Source organism: Scophthalmus maximus, chromosome 20 (assembly GCF_022379125.1).
Source record: "Scophthalmus maximus strain ysfricsl-2021 chromosome 20, ASM2237912v1, whole genome shotgun sequence".
In the NCBI taxonomy this organism is placed as follows: domain Eukaryota; kingdom Metazoa; phylum Chordata; class Actinopteri; order Pleuronectiformes; family Scophthalmidae; genus Scophthalmus; species Scophthalmus maximus.
The window spans coordinates 17,373,875-17,397,343 of NC_061534.1; the positions used below are offsets into that span (position 1 = coordinate 17,373,875).

The 23,469-nt window shown below is 41.1% G+C and overlaps 1 protein-coding gene across 5 annotated transcripts in view; it reads right to left on the reverse strand.

Moving 5' to 3' along the window:
- LOC118285376 (thrombospondin type-1 domain-containing protein 7A) overlaps positions 1-23,469 on the reverse strand; it is a 145,168-nt gene that overhangs the window by 27,704 nt on the left and 93,995 nt on the right. For all 5 annotated transcript variants that reach the window (XR_007030238.1, XR_007030237.1, XM_047329597.1 and 2 more), the window contains 9 exons: positions 22,375-22,510; positions 21,668-21,771; positions 18,507-18,701; positions 17,011-17,277; positions 7,767-7,945; positions 6,969-6,974; positions 6,428-6,561; positions 5,303-5,456; positions 3,958-4,099 (listed from right to left, as the gene is read on the reverse strand). Coding sequence is in view for 3 of the 5 variants with exons in the window: in XM_047329597.1 (XP_047185553.1) it covers positions 3,958-4,099; positions 5,303-5,456; positions 6,428-6,561; positions 6,969-6,974; positions 7,767-7,945; positions 17,011-17,277; positions 18,507-18,701; positions 21,668-21,771; positions 22,375-22,510 (1,317 nt within the window). In the remaining 2 variants the exon portion in view is untranslated. The remainder of the gene's footprint in view (positions 1-3,957; positions 4,100-5,302; positions 5,457-6,427; positions 6,562-6,968; positions 6,975-7,766; positions 7,946-17,010; positions 17,278-18,506; positions 18,702-21,667; positions 21,772-22,374; positions 22,511-23,469) is intronic.

The following is a 23,469-nucleotide window of genomic DNA, read 5'->3' on the forward strand; positions in this document are numbered from 1 at the left end:
ATTGATCTGGATAAAGTGACATGCTCCTGCAACGGACAAAATGAAACAGGATCATCAATACTGGTGATTTATATTTTGATAAAGAGACGTAGGTAAATGAAAACAGATGTTGAAGAATCATTATTAAATATGTACAAGATGAGCTAGAAGAATGGTTAGAAACACTTTCATCAAGTAGCTGTTAAATACCAGAATTCACTCATCACACATTCTCCGGCTTACAGCAGCACATCATCCTCACATGACAACCGTAACCTGGCAGCTTGAACAGCTCATGACTTCGCATCACAGAGCAAATATTCTCTGGTGTTCAGCAGGTTGCTGCGACTGATATCAGCTCCCTGGGCGAAAGTTTGAAGGCAGGTGAGATGGAGTCATAACTTCGGAGGGAGCAGGAAGGAAAAGCAGGGGAATCCACTTAAGCAAATAGCATCTCACTCGCGTTCTGCTTCTGTGGCTGGATGTATTTCCAGTTGAAGGGGGGATGATGTGTCGGGGTATAACACAAGGAGATACTGTTCAGAAGTGTTCAAATGCTCTTTGAAAGAATAAATCACACACATGAGAAGCAACAGTGATGTGTCTAAGCTTTTTAAGGGCAAACAACCATAAATGTGCTGTTGCACCATGTTGCCTCATGTTACTTTGACAGTTTTTTAGGTCAGACTTTATATACTGATTTACAACATGCCCCAGGATGAACAAAGAGCAGTTTTTCCATTTAAAATATCAATTATTGTTTTTTATAAGGTCTATTGACGCTTTGCTGACATAAACCAAAAAGTTCAATACTTCACTGCACTGTATCTAAATAGATCTTTTAGGTCTGACGTGTCATGCATACAAATGAACAACCCAGATGACTCAGCAGAAGGGTGAATTAGGACGCAGCCATAAAATAACCAGCCTGTGTGGGGTTTTTTGTTTTTTGTGTGTTTGGAGTCAGACTCTAAACAGCTTCTGGTCAGAAAAGATCACTGTCGATAAAAGATGATTACTTTGTCAGCAAAGAGGCCATTGAAGGTTTAAAGCCGCTCACTCAAATCCAATAAATCCGGCTGCCGTCAATGTCCTGTTATGCTGGAATCATAAGCGAGTTGTGTGGGCAGGCGCTCAGATTGAAGTTCCTGCTCTGGAGAAGTAACCAGGACTTAAAAGCAAGGTCCTAACAACTTTGACCCTGTAAACTGCAGCAGAAAAGTTCAGATCCATAAAGAGGCTGTACCTTGTCCCCGCCCCCCGTCTTACTTTTGTAAAGCAAAAGTAAGACGATATTTTGTTCCAGACAAACAGGTGCAAATGCCCTTCAAACGTGTTTTTAAAAAAAAACTACCGGGAGGCCGAGGTATAGCTCTTATATAGCTCTAAAGATGACGCCACGCACTGACGTTTGCAAGCTCAAGTTTGGGAATTTGCGGCCCTCTGGGGACCTTAAATAGGGAGAATGCAACAAGAAAGAGTAAAAGACAGGAAGAGAAAGTAAGAAATCTAGAGAAACACAGAAGGAAGGAGCAGGTTGGATGGTGTCTGCATCAAGAATGAAGAAAAAGAAAGAAAGAGTGTTTTACCCCGTAATAATCTCTGCTTGTATATTACATACATATACCCTGGGAATCCTGTATGCCACTGTGAACCCAGCAGTTGGGATTATATGTCTCGTCTCCTAGTGTAAGGAGGAAGAGGAAGGCAGGAGAAAGGGGCTGGATGAGAATGTAGGGCAGCAAGTGAAATACAGGCGCGCTACCAATCTTAGTTTTTTCTTTATTAAAATGGGCTTCTGTGACATGTGATATTGTGTCGTGATATCCTGCAGATTTGAGTTGAAAAGCTCGGTATGGCTGCCAGCTCAAACCCACGTGATGTTTAAATATAAAATGCATTTTCTGTTGTAGCAATGTTGATGAAGCTCACAAGCTTTTACAGTGGTGTGAAAAAGTGTTTGCCCCCTTCCTGATTTCTTATTGTTTTGCATGTCTGTCACACCTAAATGTTTCAGATCATCAAACATATTTAAATATAAGACAAAGATAACACAGGTAAACACAAAATGCAGTTTTTAAATTAAAGTTTTTATTATTAAGGGGAAAAAAAATTCAATGCCCCCTAAACCTAATAACTGGTTGGGCCACCCTTCAGCAGCAACAATTGCAATCAAGCGTTTGCGATAACTTGCAATGAGTCTTTTACAGCACTGTATAGGAATTTTGGCCTACTCATCTTTGCAGAATTGTTGTAATTCAGCCACATTGGAGGGTTTTCGAGCTTGAACAGCCTTTTTTAAGGTCATGCCACAGCATCTCAATAGGATTCAGCTCAGGACTTTGACTAGGCCACTCCAAAGTCTTCATTTTGTTTTTCTTCAGCCATTCAGAGGTGGCCTTGCTGGTGTGTTTTGGATCATTGTCCTGCTGCAGAACCCAAGTTCGCTTCAGCTTGAGGTCACGAGCAGATGGCCGGACATTCTCCTTCAGGATTTTTTGGTAGACAGCAGAATTCATGGTTCCATTTATCTCAGCCAGTCTTCCAGGTCCTGAAGCAGCAAAACAGCCCCAGACCATCACACTACCACCACCATATTTTACTGTTGGTATGATGTTCTTTTTCTGAAATGCAGTGTTACTTTTACGCCATGTGTAATGGGACACACACCTTCCAAAAAGTTCAACTTTTGTCTCATCAGTCCACAGAGTATTTTCCCAAAAGTCTTGGGGATCATCAAGATGTTATTCTGGCAAAAATGAGACAAGCCTTAATGTTCTTTTTGCTCAGCAGTGGTTTTCGTCTTGGAACTCTGCCATGCAGGCCTTTTTTTTCCCAGTCTCTTTCTTATGGTGGAGTCATGAACACTGACCTTAACTGAGGCAAGTGAGGCCTGCAGTTCTTTGGATGTTGTTGTGGGGTCTTTTGTGACCTCTTGGATGAGTCGTCGCTGCACTCTTGGGGTAAATTTGGTCGGCCGGCCACTCCTGGGAAGGTTCCCCACTGTTTTGTGGATAATTTGTGGATAATGGCTCTCACTGTGGTTCGCCGGAGTCCCAAAGCTTTAGAAATGGCTTTATAACCTTTTCCAGACTGGGTGTGGCTAGAGAAATTGAACTCAGGTGTATTAAACCACAGTTAAGTTATGTTTTAACCGGGGGGGCAAACACTTTTTCACACCATGTAGGTTTGGATTTTTTTTCCCCTTAATAATAAAACCTTCATTAAAAAACTGCATTTTGTGTTTACCTGTGTTATCTTTGTCTTATATTTAAATTTGTTTGATGATCTGAAACATTTAGGTGTGACAAACATGCAAAAAAATAAGAAATCAGGAAGGGGGCAAACACTTTTTCACACTAATGTAAAAGCTTGTGAGCTTCATCAACATTACATCCCCACTGAACAACACAAGGTTTGCAATTGATAAGATAGTTGAAAACAAAGAGCAGATGATTCAGTTATTGATTACTTGTCCCGTTGTTGGAACAGATGAGGAGCTCACTCTGAAATGGAGGCAGTGATTTAGTTTTAAAGCTCCAATTTCAAGTCCCGTTTCCACAGTGGTAATTGGTTCAAGTTGAGAAATGGTAGAGAGATAAAAACACCGCTCCTTCCTCAATATAAAGCCGTTTCGAGGAGACGCAAACAATTTGTTTTCATGACTTTACAGAAGCTCCTTTGCCGCCAAGGCGACGACCTCGTTATTCTGCCTTTACTTGTTTAACACTAAACCCGACAAGCCGACGTTCTGGACTACGAGTCATGATGCGCAACACAACAGTGTCAGCATCTGTTCTCCCAACACGGGCAGACGTAAACTCAGCTCTGTGACTACCTTCTTTGCAGAATAAAGGCAGAACATTCCCGCCTTGAGCAGACTGTGTGCAAGGGGCTAGAGCGGAGGGAATCGTAGCTCGGTCGCTCCTGCCCACTGGAGATTTACAAACATCTTGCACTCGTTGACATTTCCTTTACCTGTGATGTTGTAGAAGTAGTTGAAACAGTTGAGGTTGAGGCCGCAGGGCTCCTTGTCAGTCGTGTCCGGACACTGCCTCCCCACACTGGGCGTCCGGAGGGTGTACGCCACCCGAATCCGACTGTTGGTTCTGGTGCAGGGCTGAAACAGAGACACGCCATCAAAAAAAAAGCTGAGTCACTAATGAGGAAGTCCATATTGAAGAGTAATACAGACATATCCCTGAGCCATATGACTTATATTGAACACTAAAGCAGATAACTGTGAATCTTCCTGATTCTTATTGAACCACAATTCATTAAACATTTCTTGTCGAGACATTCTCCTAGAATCTTCATAGAGGCCAGGGACGGCCTCTATGAAGATTTTTCCAGTAGGAACAAACGGGATGCCTGAAACGGATATTCTGCAGGAAAGATAAACCGCCAGATTCTACAGAGTCATTGCTGGCACATAAGAGAGTTAAGGGAGAAGATGACAGTCTTTTGAATAACTCCATCACTGGCGTGATGAATAAAACATGCGAGAGGCCCCGCAGGTGCCACTGCAGCCTCTGTGTTGAGGTTGGAAGTGTTGGAGGTCTGTGTCAAGCACTTTGAGAAAGAATGGCGTGTCATTAACGATGGGCGGGGTGCTGCTGTGAGAACAGCAGGAGAAACCAGAGCAGTTAAAATGGCTTTTTACCACGAATCAGAGGTGTCAGGGGTGGAGGAGGAGCTGAAGAGGATGTTCTGCCATCTAAGGTGGAGATCTCCCACTTGCTGTAGCCCGTAGGTGTGTGTCTCGCCACTGTGATCGCATCACAATTCAATCTCAATTTGTTAAGTCGTCATATTCTACACTGGGTTCTACTCATTTTATCATTGACATGCATGAACGGAATTCCTCCTTCCTTATCATAAATCAATATTGTTCTGATATTATTTTCACTGTTTATGTTTGTTTCCCAGATTATGATCATGATATTTTTAGCAAGCTTAATGTTTTGTGTGTAAATGTGAAAACCTGCTCAGGAGTTTCTGAGTCCTCATCATAAATTACCTTCCTTCCCTGCTGAACACACAGAGAGTAAAGTAGAATAAAGGTGATATATCAGCCTGCCTCCCAGTGTATTCATCGCTTTTATTCCTCCTTGGTGGACAAGAAATAACCGGTTGACTACGATTCACACACTGCTCAGAGTAATACAGTGCTGCTTTGAATTCTTTGAGCCTCAGAGAAAATGTTTATGACAAGAAAAATATCTTGCGATGAATCTTAGTGGGCTTCACACAAGTCTGACGTCCCCGTATCTCTTCTGTGCCAGACGGCTGAGTTGCAGCCTTTTGTTCCTCCAGCTCTCACCAGGCTGCAGCGGCTCCAGGGCCCCCAGTCATTGAGAACGCAGTCCTCTGGGCAGGGCAGCTGGCTCTCCCTGGCCCCCAGGGGCATCTCCTCCGGGTCACATAGGTAGTCCTCAACTGGCTCTGATGGGCCGTCTATGGTGTTCAGCATGCACCTGTGGGATTGGTGGATTGACACACTTTATTTCTTAAGCAAAGCTGCTGTTGTGCTCCAATGAAAAAGAGGAGAGGAGAGGAGTGTTTTAAGTGGACATGGCAGTTGGCTTGACAGCCGATGTGTTTCTCATGCAGCGGAGTGTGACCCTCAGGCAACAGAGGTCAGTTTTTTAAAGATAGAAAACATGACTATGGATGGGGCCGATGTAAACACACACAGCCTAAACATGGACAATCTGAATAGAGTTGTACCCTACTTTAAACGTTAATTTCATGTTTTGAGCAATTATTCAAATATTACAATAAATAAGAGCTCTCAGAACTCTGCCAAGGCTGAGCAACCACCCATAAGCTGTTTCACCTAAAATTCTATTCCCATCTCCATCTGAACTAAACATTTTTTTTATATGTTTGAGATATGTCTGAAAATGTCACTTATAGTCCTCATCTTGCAACGGCAAAGAATCCTTCAAAAAATTCCCGGATCCTGCTACCATGGCCGACACCTATGTTTTATAAAAAAAAATTCATGGAAATTTGTCCGTAACATTTTGAGTTATTCTGCTAACAATCAAACACACTGAACCAATCACTTAACCGAGGTAATAAGCACACATGACAGAATTCATCGGAATTTGTTTTCTCTTCTTCATAACTTCAATCACATTTTTAAAATGTTCTTCTCAAATTTAAAAGCTTTTTAGGGTTAAACTTAACACATGGTAGTGGTATTAATTTGATAACATGTTGTAAATAAAGAAATTAAACCAGCAAACTATTACATTTGAAAAAAACTATTTTGCTTTAAAATTATTCAATAGATGAATGGATAACTTGTAATCAGCTATTATTCCAGCACAAATACTGTACACCAAATTTAATTTCTCTAAATATACTAATATATACAGTATATAAATGATGTGAACATGTCGACACAAACAGAGAGACAGAAAAAACGTTTGAGCTATACCTGACTTTTCTGGTCTGGACGCCTTCGCCACAGTTCTCCTTTAAGTCCACGTTGCTGACTTTCCACACACTCCACGGCTCAGCCACCCACACGTACTGGTTACAGTCGCTCTGACACGGAACCACCTCGTAAACCTGAGGGGACAGAATAACCTAATTCATATGCTAGAAGTGTTGGCTTTAAAATTTCTCACTGCAACATAAACCTGGATGTTGGGGGCTGAGTGATGATCATGATCTTCATGGTAAGGAAAAAAAAGTGGCCTCGACAAATTTTATTCTGGTAAATATTTTGTCCTAGTCATGTAGGTTTGTCAGTTAAGTAGTGTATGTAGTGATTCAGCTCTCGGAGGTTTAACTCAGCCAACAAGATTATTTCTTTACCCAAAGCAAAAAAATGTCTTCCATCTGCCGTGGCACTGTTGTTTACTTACAGTGAAGATGTTGTGACTCATCACATCGATCTGTCAGTGACACACTGTGATCGGTGACACTTAACATCTGCGACTACATTAAAAATAGCTGAGAAAAGCGGCTCTTACCTGGGCCTGTAGCAATGAGTCCCATCCAGCGAGCATTTGTGAGGATTAAATAGAGACGGGAGGATTAATGAGTACATGCCAACTGTTCATATAGTGCACAACCTATAATCAATGCAGCATTTGAGAGGAAGTAATCAGAAAATCCTCTGGCATTTATACCTGTGTAAACCTAGTAAATTCACTCACTCACTCACTCACTCACTCACTCACTCACTCACTCACTCACTCACTCACTCACTCACTCACTCACTCACTCACTCACTCACTCACTCACTCACTCACTCACTCACTCACTCACACACACACACACACACACACACACACACACACACACACACACACACACACACACACACACACACACACACACACACACACACACACACACACACACACACACACACACACACACACACACACACACACAGGCAGAAATACATTAACTCAGCATAAGCATTTCATATTTATTTGAATCATAGAGACCTTAAGGAATCAAGTGGCAAATGTTGGAGCATTAATATGGTGGATGGGCTCCATTTATAGCAGCCACTGCTTTTTGTACAATCGCTGCTCAGTAAAAAATGAGTGCAGCTATAATGAGGGGAAGGAACAACGGCCTACAGGAAACCTCTGCAGACTCAAACTAATAATTCATTAATGATTCATTTCTCTCTCTTGTATATTATGCATTACACGTGTAAAAGGCGTTGCACAGTTCAAAAATATTAAAGAAATGATGGCGAGCAGAAAACTAGCGTCCGGTTTCATCTCAACGTCTCAGTGTTTCTGTGTCGGTACCTGGTTGATGTGGTCGAGTTTGGGACAAGGACGTCCGCCGTTGTAAGGTTTCTCTCGCAGCCACTTGGAGCGAACTTTGACTCCGCTGCCGCAGGATTTGCTGCAGCGTGACCAGTTGGACCATTCACTGAGTTTACAGTCTGAAGGACACGGGATGATGCATGCCTCCTCAATATACCCTGAAATACACACAAACAAAGTTGTTTTTCAGAAGGCAAACATCCCTTTTATGGTTGGTAATTCTGGTTTTTCGGGTTCCTACACATTTTCCATTTCAAAACTCCATACTCTTACCTTTTCCTGACTTTCTCTGTAGATTTTTCAGACCATATTTGACAACCAATTACAAATAGCTAGCTGTTTATTAAGTAAATATTATCACATAATGTAACATTATTAAGTTATATATTATAATACTATTATATAAGTTCATATTATTATGTAAATACACACAAAGTCATGGTTTCTCCAGAAAGTTCATTTTGATGTGCATTTGAGGATTGATATTGGAATATTTATATTTTCAATTCAGCCGTTACCTGTTCTAGGACTGACTCTCATATTAAAAGATTGATATTCAAACTCTAAATAATGCCCGGTTGATAGGAACTACTAATTCCTTCCGCCTGTCATAGTCATATGCAAACTATGGCTCTGTAGAAACTGTAGTGGCAGTGGCGGGTACACAATGTGTAGCTATGGCGACATCTATCACTTACCATGGGAAAATGAGACAGAACTTTAGTCTAGAAACACAAAATTTTTTCGCTACTCTCTTTTCTGTCCATACTTATCCAGACCTGGAAATTACTAAAATCAAATTCCATACTTTTCCATACTGCGTAGGAACCCAGTGACCTGTAAACTGAAAGGGATGATGATTTGTGAGCCAGAAGAAGAAAAAAAAAACTGACAGACAATGTGATGACAATGTTCAGGCTATTTCGAAGAACTAGACAGGACATTATAGTCTATAATTAATTCTATCAGGAGGAAAAAGCATTCACCTGAGAATGGATTAATAAGAAATCGTCTTTAAAATCTACCTTGTTCTCTCTGCGCTCTGGTAGCAGGATACAACGGCTTCAGTGGAAAAAACAGGCTCAGCTGATTATAAGAATCTTGTTTTCATTATCCTTTCTCGAAACTACATTTGTCCAAACTCCCAAAGCCCAGTTTTTTTCTTTTTCAATCAAACCAAACAGCCATTTTAAGGTCGAGAAGTCTTTAAAGATTCATTATTTTAATTCATTTAGCCTCAGTTCACACGGGGTCGTGGCAGACAACAGGGAAGCGTTTAACCATCGCACTCTGCTTGTTTACGCTGTTTTTTTCTTTGGTTTTCTTTTGGGTTATATTTCTCCATCTCTGGGCTTTGACTTCCTTTGTTTTTGCCTCATTATTTTTCTGAACCTTTGGCTTTGTGCATTTGCAATATTTTTCCAAGAGAGAGAGAGAGAGAGAGAGAGAGAGAGACTTATGTAACAGCACTGGCCCGTAAATCAATTTATCCTTTGATTAGGAAAATCGTTGAAGTGAATGAGCTGAGAAAGTGTCACACTGGGTGCCTAACCACTTCCTCTTCCTGATGAGGACGCTTTCTCACTGCTTTACCATTCACTGAGCCATGTGGTGCTACCTGACAGACTGATTTGCTGAAAACACTCTTCCCACGAAGTGGAGAGGAATCCCGCGTTGGCTAGTCAGACCACACAAATCAATTTTGTCAGTGTGTATGTGAAGTATTTTTCTCACTTCTTTTTTTTTTTTTAAACCTGGAAAGCGTCTTGCTGAACACATTCAGCATGTTCCTTTGTAGCAAAAAGTAAGTAAAATTACAATATCTGAATGTCACACCGGTGCTTTGTACCACGTGTAAAGCTGACCTGCACTGTCCATTTCTGGATGCTAGTTAGCTTTGCTATCGAGCCTTAGCACAGTGGGCTCTTTACAACACCCGACCAAGACTACAGCTCACGCTGTGTGGTATACGCTGAGTGTTTAAACAGACATGTGTCTCTCAGAGGAATCTCTTTTTCTTTCTCTTTCTTCCCCTTCTACTAACTACAATACACAATTACCCACGTGTTAACGCCATCGCCACAATGCTTTACAGGCTCCATCGACCACGTGATCCACCATGCGGCGCCCACGTGCACACACATGTTTGCAGCCTAGCATTATCTAGTATCAGGTTGGATTAGCGGCTGCTAACATCACCTAGTCTATGCAATCTAGTGAACACACAAACACACACACACACACAAACACACACACACACACACACACACACACGTGTCAATTTATGCTTGTGTACAGATTGTTAGTAGTTGTAGCTTCTCTTGTTTATCAGTTTAGAACTGAGATTGATGATAGATGTTTGTTTTATTTAAGTACTATTGACAGTTGTCAGACAATTGCTTCTCCAGGTAGTATGGATCTTCCCCGTGTACAAGAAGAGGAGGTCTGACATTTAGCGACGTTCCATTGTATTTTAGCTAGTAGGTGGCTTCAGAGTCATCTGGAACGCTTGTTGTGCTGCTGTGCATAGCGACAGGTGTCCAGAGCTGACCACTGGGCTCTGCTGGAGCAAATGGAGGAAAACTAGAGGGGAGAGTGGTAGTCATTCATATTCTTTGTTCAGAATTTCAGCTTGTCAGATAACTGATGTTGACTGATTTGACAACCGATGTTCCAGTCTCCAGACCCCAAATAATACTGCAATAAAATTGCAGCTGTGTTGGTGTTTTAGAAGATCAAGTTTGAGTGATAAATACACACATTTTTTGCCGTAGACGCCAAGATAATAAAGCAATGAGACATGATTTGGAAAGACAATCACTTTACCCTTGAGGACTGCAACAGCAAAATGAGGATATTTATGTTGCAGAGATTTTGCACTAATTCGATGACCAAGTGGGTCAAAAGATTTTTGTTTGCTTTTTATAAGGTGTGCAATACTTTCAGCCGGTTTCAGCCTTTAATTTGCAGGTGAAGTGATGAATTTGGCTCCATCATGAGGCTGTGACAGTGAACAAGAGAAAAAGCTAATGATTTTTATATTTTATAAAGGAGCCAATTAAAATGGCGAACAGGATGTTTGCCATTTGTCTTCAGCCACACACATCATCACAAAAGTGCAAACGTTGGTCTGACCACCGTAGCCTTAGCCTTCCTTAGGTTGGTGGTTGTTTGTTTTACAGGAGAAAGTGAGCATGAGACTGACCCATTTATTCTGATGTCCAAAACAAAACAGAGTTTCCTTATAATTTATATGATGTCACATGCCTTTGAGTCACTCTTACTTTCCATTTCCTTCTTTTAGTTAATCTAAGACACTTCAGAAAGATGGAGGGTTGGAGCATAAATGTGGGGCTTCGTCTTGGCTCAAGAGCAAAGCTGAAGGGTGAATCCACTGCCCAAAAACTGAGCAATAAGATGCATTAAAGCTAATATGATTAGAAAATGAAAATTCTATTTAATCCAGCCAAGACTAGAGTCCTGGCAGCACTTTGGCACCAACTAAATACGCAGTGACATCCATGCAGAGGCACACAGACACACAAACGATGCACAGTTTACTTTTAGGGACGTCGCTTGCATTGATTTCCTGAAGATTTGCATAGCTACTACTTTCCTACCTTTAACCTACACTTAACCACCAACCCAAAAAACAGCTTTTTTCCCTTTTTTTCAATTGTCTCCCTGAAAGTAGCCTATGACAGGAACATACATTGGCCTCCTTACACTCTGGTGCCCCTAAGTCCAGATCCACATCAACACCTTGCTGAGTTCAGCATAAGCTCTGATGTTAGCTACACCACTTCTGACCTGCCACCGTGGGCCCTTCAGTCAAGTCCTGTAATTCTAAATCACTGAACCTGTCACTTGAAGTTCACTCAGTGCCAGTGCTGCACCACAGCCTGCAGTTCACACGCAGTTCAACTGAAATTAAATTGTTAGGTGTCTTGCCAAGCTCTCAGGAGGGTTTTGGACGGAGTCCAGGAAGGAGATCACCAGGCGATTAGTCCTGTTGCCTGTAGAAGTCAACTTGCAACCTGGCTCAAGCTCCTGCTGAACCTCCCAGAGTGCTTGTCACTGCTGTGGTATATTGCCCACCTGCTCCTGAAATCCCAACAGTTTCCCTCTTGAATCCTCCAGTGAAAATGGGATATGTGCTGAGATGCCTCTAACAAACAAGTTTCACGGTAACCAACTAAATCAATCAACATTTAGCTTACAACAAAAATATGCAAACGTTATATTAAAGGTGACATATTATCCAAAAATCACTTTTTCAGTGTTTGTGCAAATATATGTGAGAATCTGTGGAGCCTGCCAGCTGACAAACTGTAAAAAAAGACCGCCCTGTTGTTTTTTGTGAGCTGGCTAAACCCTACAGCCTGGCTCTGAACAACTGGTTCAGAATTCTCTCCCACTGTGATGTCACAGCCCAGTCTCACACTTTTGGGTTAACCTCGCCTGCAATCAGAGAATCTCCACTTTTTTGCATGACATTTCCTACACATTTTGAAATCTGTCGACCAATCACAACAGACTGGTCCAGTTGGCCGATCACAGCAGATTGGGATTTATCAGTAGGGGGAGCTAAAAGACATCAAGGCATTTTAGACAGAGGGTGAAAGAGGAGCTGCAGGAATGGGCAGTATGAGAACACTGATGCCTTTTCTGAACATTAGAGCAGGTAAGCCTTTTCAAGTGGTCACCCAAAATTAAAAGTATTAACCTGAATATGAGCATAATATGTCTTTAAAGTAGTTTGGCATATGGTACTGTCTTAAAAAAAAAGGAACTGTTAATTTAATCTGAAGTTCACCTTTATTATTATTATTATTATTATGGTAACAACAACAGCTTTTGTTCCTTATTTTTGTCTCACATACGAACTCACTGCTTTTCCGGCATGTTGGTACAATGTTAAATGTTTAAGGGGATAAATCGATATAGAAACAGAAGACAACCACTTAATGTGGCAAATAAAAAAAGTGCAAAAGATTAATCACTTGCACATTCCCACTGTGATCCATTTGTTAAATTCCCGGAGGGTCCATAAATCCTTGGAATCCTTGGCAATGCTCCCAAAAACTTTCTAAACTCATAACTTTTTAAAGGTTGTTTCGACATGTAAGGATTTGGCTGCTGCTTTGCCACAGCTGGTTAAAGATCTGGATGGGAATAAACATGAGACGGTTAAATACACCGGGGGGGGATTTATCCCTGTGCTGCTGATGGTCATTTTGACTGTGACAGACAGTCAATGTGTTTGTGGGAGTACGAGAGAGAGAGAGCAACAGCGACAGTGGAGAAAAGAGCGCTGCACACAGCTCTACAATGAAACAGCTGGAGACCATTCATGTCATTTGAAAAATCTAGTTTAGTAAATATAGTATATATAGAGTAGCCTATATACAACGCGCTCAAAGTTGCCCCTCTGATGTTTTTCATTTTTTAAATTTAGTGGAATATAGAGGAAATACACATGAGGTTAAATATTGGACTGATGTTTATACCCACAGCAGTTAATAGTGAGACTGTTCCGGATAACAAAAAAAGGACACATTAGAGGAAGCTGGGTCCCTGGGTGCACAGTGAGGGAGGACACCCTTGAAACTAAATGTGATCCATACCACATGTGGTTTGCCCGATGAACCTTTTGGCTCCAGGAACGTTACTGTCTGATTTCTGACTTGCACAATCATCTCCATGGCAATGGGGACAGGCTGAGGACTCTGGGAATAACCGTGGAGGCTCTGTGAGGTCAGGTTGGAGGACAAAGAAAAAAAACCCAAAAGACAAGAAGAAACCTTTCATGTACACAACTAATCTTATCAGATAATGAGTGCTCAAACCTTGACAGCACATTACTCACCTGTGGTAAAACAGAATACATTCAATTATAAAGCTCTCAGTGTATTTCTCTTGTTTTTACAAACATGGGTCGCCAACAACCATCTTACTTACTGTTCTTCTCAAGGTCACAGTTCCTCAGCAAGATGTTGGACTAAGCTTTGACCTTGAGGGCTTCCCACGGTGATTGTGTTCCCTCCTCATTTGCCACATCCTGCTCTGATGATGCCGAGCCCCACTGAGCCGTGCTGATATGTTAAGTCATGGTAAAGGTCAAAGCATAATGGATCACTTGTAGTCTTTACTATAAGAAATGTTTGTATTTATTGTCAAATATATAGGAGATTTAAGGGAATTTACTATAAGATTTTCCCTTACAGCTTGATGACCTTTGACACAAAGCAACAGCATTTAGCAGCTATTCAAAAGTTTACATTACTACTTACATTTTTGTTGTGTAGTAACATTTTGTCAAGCAGCTTTCATTCATTTGGTGAGTCGTTAATATTATAATAGCAACATTATTATTATAGTTTTTGTTTAATGTCACTTTTTGTTAGGTAGCTAGATATTAATTGTGATGCAACAGTTTTATTGGCAGCTATATTCTTAAGTCCACTTCAACACAAACCATGACTGGTGGAAACTGTATGAATTCAGACTCACATTAAGTTGGCAGACAAACACAATTTGATTCAGTCCTGAGCTCGTACTGCAGGTCTGTTGATTAGACTTGAGTCTCGACTGCCTCCGTCTCAGCCTTCGCCCTTGATTGTATTCAACATGACAACACACTAATTAGATCTTCTTGGGGCTACAGTTATTTGCTGGGGACTAATGGAATCAGGAATGTGTCATTGGGATGTTAGTCGCTTGTTGTGCTGCTGGTAATTACGTTTCTGTTGTCAAGATTAACTTTGAACATTTAGATGGTTAAAAAACAAATAATGTACTAATTTAATTTAAAATGAATTATTCTCTGAGCTTCACAATCCTCCAAATTGTCTCTTGCAACAACTGTGTTAACTCAGAATGGCACTGAAGAACATTCAGAGTTACCCTCCCGTATAACATTCACTTTATCTTATAGAGAAATGAGGCAATCTAAAAAACTGATACCTCCTGCACTACTCAAAGCTTGGATCAGTGTGCACGTTTAACCATAATCCTCTTTTTTTCTGTTGATGTCTATGGAATACAGACATAAAAGTCACACAGTTTGCCTGATCAACATCATAGCTGAAGGCACCGTGTCAGCTGGAAGGACCGTGTCTCCTCCTCTGTAGAGCTTAAAAGTGACTATGGCTGCAATGGAGAAAACAGCGCAGAAAATGAAGGATGGATTGGCAGAGAGAAAGTGGGGAAGAATGACTTGCTGACGGGAGGAAAGAGAATTAATGATATCTCAGAGATTCACATGTATTAACGCCAGCCTCATGGATGTGTTTTTTTTGTGTGTGCACCTCATAGAACGTTTCTTTTTTTCCAAGCTCAGTGATGCTTGAAGATGAATGCACGCACACACACACGCACACACACACACACGCACACACACACACACACACACACACACACAGGTGTAAAAATACACAGAGGCTGACAAACACACACAGAAACACGCAATGTGCACTTGTCACACCCACACTCGGATTAACTGAGGCACATCGGAATCAGTGACTCACACAAGGAGACTAAAACAATGTTTATATATTCACATCACTGATGTATTCATTTGAACATCTCCCGCATTCTATTTCACAGCAATTTCACGACGAGTTTCGGCGCTCAGATTCTTAGCTTGAAGTATTCTGGATCTAAGATAAGACCTCATAACGCGGAGACAAATGATTGTGACAAGAATATGCTGGAGATTTTAAAAAAGCCTCCTCGTGAAATTCTGAATTCAAAATGAGTCGCTAGCCTTGCATGTGCATCCTAACAGAACAACAACAACAAAATATTCTTGAATCTGTAGAATTTCCAGTGTGCTTTGGTAGTTTTTTCTCACCTGAAACTTAGTAGCTGTAAAGAAAAATCAGATTTGCTATTATGCGCTCAGATTTCTGTTTCTGTCTGTATCCATCATCAAGGGTTACAGGCTTATCTTAAAAGGTCAGTTTGTCCAAATTATAATAGAAGATATTTTCCCTCTGACCCTGACGAGTTTCACATTTTGACCAGCGCATCTTGGTTTTTTGGAACTAAAAGTAGGAGCAGGGGTGGGACTGACTGAGAACTGCGCGCCCATTTAAACCTGGAAACGTGCACCGATGGACGGTACTACTAGCTGTCAATCACGCTGTATCCATGCCACAATGCATATTATGCTTTATTAATTATCGTCTAAATGTACCACAATTTACACAATGAAGATCATGCTGTATTGAAGGAGACTTGAAACTAAAGATTGAACCATAATCTCCTCAGGTTTACTGATGCTATAAATCAAGTTAGAAGTGGAGTAATTTTCTCATAGACTTCTATATAACCTGACTTCTCTTTGCAACCAGGGAGTCGCCCCCTCCTGGTGATTCCAAAAAATACAGCATTTAGGCAATTCTCTGGAATCACCCAGTGCCTACCGCCATTTTTATATACAGTCTATGTTTGCCACCCACAACACTTCATTACAGTCAAACATTTATTAAAGGTTTGCAGTAAACAATGATTTGAGAAGAGATTTAAAAGACACTAAGGTTGTTCTCTGTCTGATCACAACACGCAAACTGTCCAGTTTGGGGACTCAACCTGCAAAGGCCCGGTAACATTATGTCAACAGCCGTGATTTAGGAATAATCAGGAGCAGGGCTGAGGAGAGTAGGGATAGTAGCTCTGTGCTGAGCATGGCTAAGAACCTCAAGTTACAGAAACTGCTATTTTGACTTTCTGACCAAGATAAATCTATCACATCATGTTCAATACATCTGATACAATCCTTCATACATGCATATGCCTACCTCTAAAAAGAAAAACAACAGATCTGTTTGCATGTGTGTGTGTGTGTGTGTGTGAATTCTTTTCAACACCATAAGTTCGACAGATTCCAAAGTCTAACTTCAGAGTCATAACTACCTTGAAATGTGTAGTAAGATGTCATCAAACAGGAGTGAGTCAGGGAGTAAGACTCTGGCTTTAAAAAGCAATTTATACCATAAACCATTTGAGGTATTGATGGAATTCTTCAAATACTGTGTATGAAGGTTATTACGTGAATTTATTTTATATTTTCACTCTCCAATGCTGTGGGCACCACAAACAAAAATCCATTTATTCCAATACCATGGGGGCAAATGGATTCTGCCTGGATAGATATTTCTAGATTTTTATTTTTTAATGGGGTGCACCAACGGTTAACAAGCAACAAACGCACACTCACCGTGACTGTTGCAGCGCGACGTCTCCACCAGCCTGTTGTCCTGGTCGTAACACACCATGGCCTGGTAGCGGTAGCCCTGTCCGCACTCCTTGATGTCTCCCTGGACCTTCATTCCCAGGATGCTCTCCACTCTGCCTCCCTCAGGCAGGATGCAGTCTGACCAGTTCCCCACTGGCTGGGCATTGTACTTGTCGCAGGGACAGTACTGGGTCTCACTCAGAGGATACATTTGCGTGTTCTTGCACTTGTCCTTCTTTTTGCTCCTACCTGAAGAAGTGGAGAGGAACAGAGATGAGCCAAACTGCCACTGGAGGGGTTACTCCACATGTATGCTGGTCTGGGTGGATTTCTGTCTCCGTCAGTCTCCTCCTGAGGAGCTGAGGCTACTGTTGGTGGCCTTGTTGTTGGTGTAGTGTACTCACTGACAGCAAGAGCAACTTCCTAGGATAGATAACGCTGGAAAAATGGCTCCAAGCGGAGTGATCGTTCACTGAAGCATCCCAACATGTCAACCATCATTGATTGATGCACAGAAATATTTGTCTCGTGGCAGTTTATCATTAGGAGTCGATTCCTTGGCATCGACATGGCATCTTTACCAGCGTCTCCATAAAGCTGGTTTCCCTGTATCGTAATTTTGCTGCATTAAAATCACTCAAACTAATGTCTGACAAATTGATCCTGCATTAGAAACATGCGTCTCAGCAGCGTATTGCTGTGCAGCCTGCTAGAATTTCTCTGTAAAGGTCACATTGATTAACAGGCAGCAGAGGAATACATGTTTTGCTCCACTTTCAAGATCCTTTTAAAGGAGACTAAATGTGTCTTTTTTTTTCGTCTAATTATTATTGAGCTAAGGATACTAACGTTCATAAGCGGATACAGACATATTTCCCCCCCCCGATAAAAGCCCAAATCTCGCATATTGCAAATAACTAACTGGGGGATTTTTTGAACGATCTACAAAATCCTATCAAGCTTTTACGCGATTCACACCAACTCTTTAAATGCCTCTCAACAGACATGCATTGCGTGACCTGCTCTTTAACACCTTGGTGAAAGGGTCAAAACATACTCAACTTTCACATTAGGGGGAAATAAAAGCCAGTTCAAATCCACATTCTAACAGTTTAAAGTTGACTCTTCCACCGCCCCGCAGGGAACATCTTGTAGAGGTCCATTAATGCATCGCACCTCTTCAGTAATTTTGCTTTTATGGCTGTGATGCACATGGCAACCCTGCGGGTCACCCTGATGGATAACAGAGGCTGAGGAGTTATTTCAGATTTGTTGCTTTAATCACACTGGAGCATTTAGCTGGCTGGAACTATCTGAACAGATTCATGACCTTGCAAGTCTCTTGGAGAGTTGCCTTCCAACATTATGCCGCAAACTGCCTTGTTCCTCATCAACACAAACTACATTTCAAATAAGCTTGTCTTGAAAAAAAGAGTTAACGCCAGCGTTGTATGAGCTGTGACGCCCTCTGTTCTCACCTATCAATGCCCTCTTCCTGGTGCGGACGCCGACACAGTCGGCTGTGCAGGAGGAGAACTTGGACCAGTTGGTCAGCTGGCAGTCATCCTGGCAGGGGAGCTGACAGCGCTGAGTGATGGCAGGCATGGACTTAGCGAATTTCAGACAATCGCTGATGTCAGCCTGCGTCCCGTCCAGCTGGCGACAGGACACAGCTGGAAGAAGTGGAGGAAGTCATGTCCAAAAAAAAGAGAATTACATTGTTTAGTGTTTGTTTCAGCGGACTGATTGATGGTAACAGCAGGTAATGAGAAGTACAAGATGTGTGGAAATGTCAGTGGTGGGAAATACATTTATTCTGTGAAAATTCGATGTTGGACTTTTTACCCCCACAATAACTCTTGACAATTATTGTAATTTATATGACAAAATATTCAAAAAGCTGATAAGACGATTTAAAATTTAATTTGAACACTGCTTGATAATAATTCAGTAATATGAGCCATTCTGTAAAAATGCAAATTTTCCATTAGCACTTAATGGTACCTTTTGCTGTTAAAAATTGTTTGCCATTTTGACAAATGTGTTTTCATAATGAGAGTTACATGACAAGTTTGAGACAATTCTCATATCTATCTGAAACACATGGTATATAGTTGCAGCCAGCAACTGTTGATCTAAGGTAAGAAGGTCTGAAGCTGAGTTATTTAATAGTCCTCCACTTTAAACCACAAATTACAGCATATATCATGTTAATTTGTTTGAAGTGCTGCTGGTAGGTGGAGTTTGACACCGTAGCACCTTCAGACAGAGGCAGTTTCTCCATGCTTCCAGTCTCCATGCCAAGTTAAGATAGTCGGCTACTGGCTGTATCTTATTTTAATTCGACAGTTATGAGAGTCTGTAAGGAAGCAAATATCAGAAGGGGAAAACCCTGCAGAACCACACAAGACATCATACAACTGGCTGAGAGTTGTTCCCTGTGACTAATTAAATACTTTGATATGTAAAATGAGTGACATTCCACTTTATGTCAGCAACCTTATCGCTTCCTCCACTGCTAGTGAGCCAAAAAAGATCAACCAAAGGTTTAAAGAGGGAAACCAAGTTAATGAAAAATACTGAAATCAGAACTGTACTGTTCAGATAGATCTCACAAGGAGCTAAATAACAAATAAGAGCATAACAGACACAAATGCATTTGGTTTTTGAAGCCCACAAGTCTTTTTGTCTTGGTTTTCATCACCAGTTCTTTGTTCTCTCAATAAATAGTATAACTTGTGTTGCTGCAGTATTTCATTTTCTTGTGATGCAGACGTTCTGCGGGGCTGTACCTTCATAGAAAAATCAATCTCTAAGCACATTTTTGTTGAAACCCCCTGGGCACAGCTATTGGTTTGGAAAGCCTCTGTCTGATGGTGTGTGAGGTCAGTTCTTATCTTGCACAAATGAGTGTGTTTACGTGTGTGTGTGTGTGCGCGTGTGTGTGTGTATGCAAGGGAGAGAGGGGATCGTGCATGTTGCCAGTTGTTTTTGTGTGTTTTTAAAAGGGCCAGTAAAGCGTTTGTTTTTTCTATAGGCAAAGCTTCTGTTCAGGTTAGCAGCTGGAGATGTTAATGATTGACCGTTAGTTGGTTAATTGCTGTTAAGAATTTAACCCATAAAAAATTTACCAAACCAATAAACAAACATTTCATTTGTGCATCACTTCTCCAGACATCACATGCTGTGTAATTAACTATTATACCAGGAGATGTTATAATACTAAACTACTAACGTAACGTTAGTAGTTTAGTATTATAACGTCTGCTGGTATAATAGTTAATTACTATTCTTCTTACGTTACGTAAGAAGAAGAGGTCAAAGTGCAGATAAACCCTTGAGCCAAGATGACGGGCAAAGTGTAGTACGGCGTGCGAACATTTCAGAGTGACAGATGACAACGCGTTGTGTAAATATTGCATTGTCATTGTCAAATTCATCTCCAGTACATTGTTAATTTTGTACCACCTTAACAGTCAGCACCCGACGCCTGCAGTGCAAAACAAACCATCACATTTCTGTTGGCTAGAAGAAGCTGCAGTGATGAGTGAGACAATAACGCAGAGGATTTGCTTTATGATGGAAAAGGACATAAACGTGGCCGATAAACGTGGTGTACGGTGACGGGTTTCATCGTGGTGCAATTAGGAGCCCCGTTGAGGAGTGGTACAAGGAAAAAAAAGATTGGCTCATGTTATTCATTACATGAATGTCATATAACTAATGTGCCGCTAATGTATAGTGTTTTAATCAAATTTAAACTGTGAAATAGACGTGCACTTTCTATTATTTATTCATTTATTTATTGTTAATGATTACCAACTTTTGATTATTATACTATTATATACTATTATATTATCGGTTACAGAAAATGCATGGAATGTGCAAACCCTTTTAACAACACAATACACAGTCAGATTACACAGTGTGTCTCATTAGGTTAAAGTCAATGACACAAATGATTTCTTCCATTTACAAGTGTCAGATGCGTGAAATCATGTGCAGGGGGGCGCGTGGACATCAGGTGTCGCACAGTCTAGTCTAAAGTGGACCTTAATTCATCTTCATAAATTGACTCATTCTTCCATCTTTGAATGTAAGTTAGCGAAGAAGGGAATGAAACGTGAGCTCTAATGAAGGCCTTCTATAGGAGCTGGAACATAATGAAATTGATCATTCTGCGTGACCCGCTGAAATTGGATATTTCTGAAGGCCTCCCAGGACTACATGGTACATCCATCCTCTTTCAGAAGGCAAGAGGAAATGTGCTTTATTTAAGAGGGACGACCGCAACTCTTTTAAAGCTCTGCATGATGCCCATATGAAGAGGTTGGGTTGTCACACGCAAAAGGAAACGTGCAGTAAAATAACACAATTTTTCTTTTTTGTATCTCAAGGATGTTTTTTTTTAATTGAGGTGTCACCTCAGTTCGTTTCACGTCTCGTAAGTGGGAGGACTTGATGTGTGCTCTGAGTGAACCGGCCCTCTCTCCAAACCTCTGCACTTCCATCTGCTGCCTTGTGGAGAGGCCCCAGATGCAACGCAATGAGCAAACATTTAATCTTGCGCTGGTGAGGTGAGGAACGGTTCACTAAAGATGCAGAGGGAAATGGGAGACGAGGAGATTGGTTTGTGTACCTCTGGTCTGAAGTCCGAGTCCACAAGCCTCCTGCGCACTGGGACTGTCCTTTCTGAGAAACCACGGGACCAGCTGGCACTTTCTCCATTTGTGAGTTTTCCACCTGGAACAAATCAATACTGTAGCATGTAGGTATGTAATAAAGCACTGTTCAACTATGTGAGTATAATATCTAACTGTGATTTTTCAAACCAATATTGAGGCTATTTATTGTAAATTAAATTTCAGGTCTGTATTTGTGATTTTTTAGAAATTGAGAACACAAATGTCCGCATATGTTGATACGAACATTTTCTGGAACTTTTCCGGCCAGCCCCTAGTATCCTAGTGAGCCCATTTCAGAATACAGCAGTAAAATCTCAAAAAGAATCTCCTGCTGCGTTATTCATATGTGAAAGCAGGCTCTAGAAAATTGGGTCTAGACATTTTCCGGAGTTCATGTCATAAAACGTCTTTCGTCACATCTAACAACGGATATTATCCTGCAGACCCCTGATGCTGCAGCCAACGTAGACAGCTTCATATCATTCACAATTGCTATAACCACTTGAACTTTGACGTTTCAAGTCCAAAAAAACTAAAAACATGTTCTTTTCCAAAATTGGGAGAAGCTATAATTTGACATAAGCATTATAGGAATTTCCCAGATGGGGATAAGTAAGTGCATCCATCCATCCATCCATCCATCCATCCTCAGTGCTGTTACCTGACTCCTGGACAGACTTTGGGAACCTCACAGTCCCTCTCCTCCTCCATCAACTCCGGACAGTCCTGTCCTCCGTTGGACGGCAGCTGGATCGTAAGACGTTTCTTCGACTGCTTTCTCTTCACAGGATTACCTGCTGCACAGACACAGACAATCAAAAATGTCAGAAGGGTAAGCTCCTAATAGTCCTTGAAGAATGGACATGGTGACTAATATTGCAAAAAAAATCGAATTGACAGCGATCATAGACAGCATGCACGTCTAATAACTCGGGATATCAAGCCAACAAAAAGCCCATCAGACCATAGAATTGGATTTATGGTATTTAAATGTGGTGATGCCCTCGAGTTGTTCATTATGAGGAAACGAGGCTCTTGGTGGTCCTGAACCCAGTTTTAAACCTCTGAATAGTTTATTATTTTTTTCACAGCATGAAAACAACAATGCCACGCACTTGCTAACACTTGTAGCTGTGGGCAAGTAAACGTGCCAGGTGTCATAAAGGAGGTCACACCAAAGATGGCCGTACACGCCAAATCTGTCGAACTAATCATGTGTAACAATTTATGACTGCATGTGTTTGTGTGGTTCTTAATGTGCTCGTCTCTGCACTGACGCCACCGCTGCTGTAGTTTCTCTAGACAATTAATCCTTTGTATTCGTCTGCACTGGGATAAAGTCAGAGCAGCTCAATTTGATTGTCACTGTTTATTGTCATATTTAAGTTTACTATTGGGACCTGAAACAATGAAATTAAACACTGTGAGCATGTAAAACTACAACAGCCAGACTGAAAACTACATTAAAAGATAAATCAAAATGTAATTGCTGTTACATAAATTATCTAAGTTCATGATACATTGATTAGTAATATCACAATTAAAAAACAAACACATAATTCATTTGATTTTCGGTTAAAATTGATACATTAAAATCTGATTTGTAATAGGCAATAATGATGACTAATTACGATTATTCTTTTCAGAAACTAAAGTTGCCTATTTGTGTTCGCCCTGCGGCCAAGTTCATTGTCACACTTTGCACAACGCAAGTGGTTGACCAATCACAGCAGGTTGGGCCAGCTGGCCAATCAGA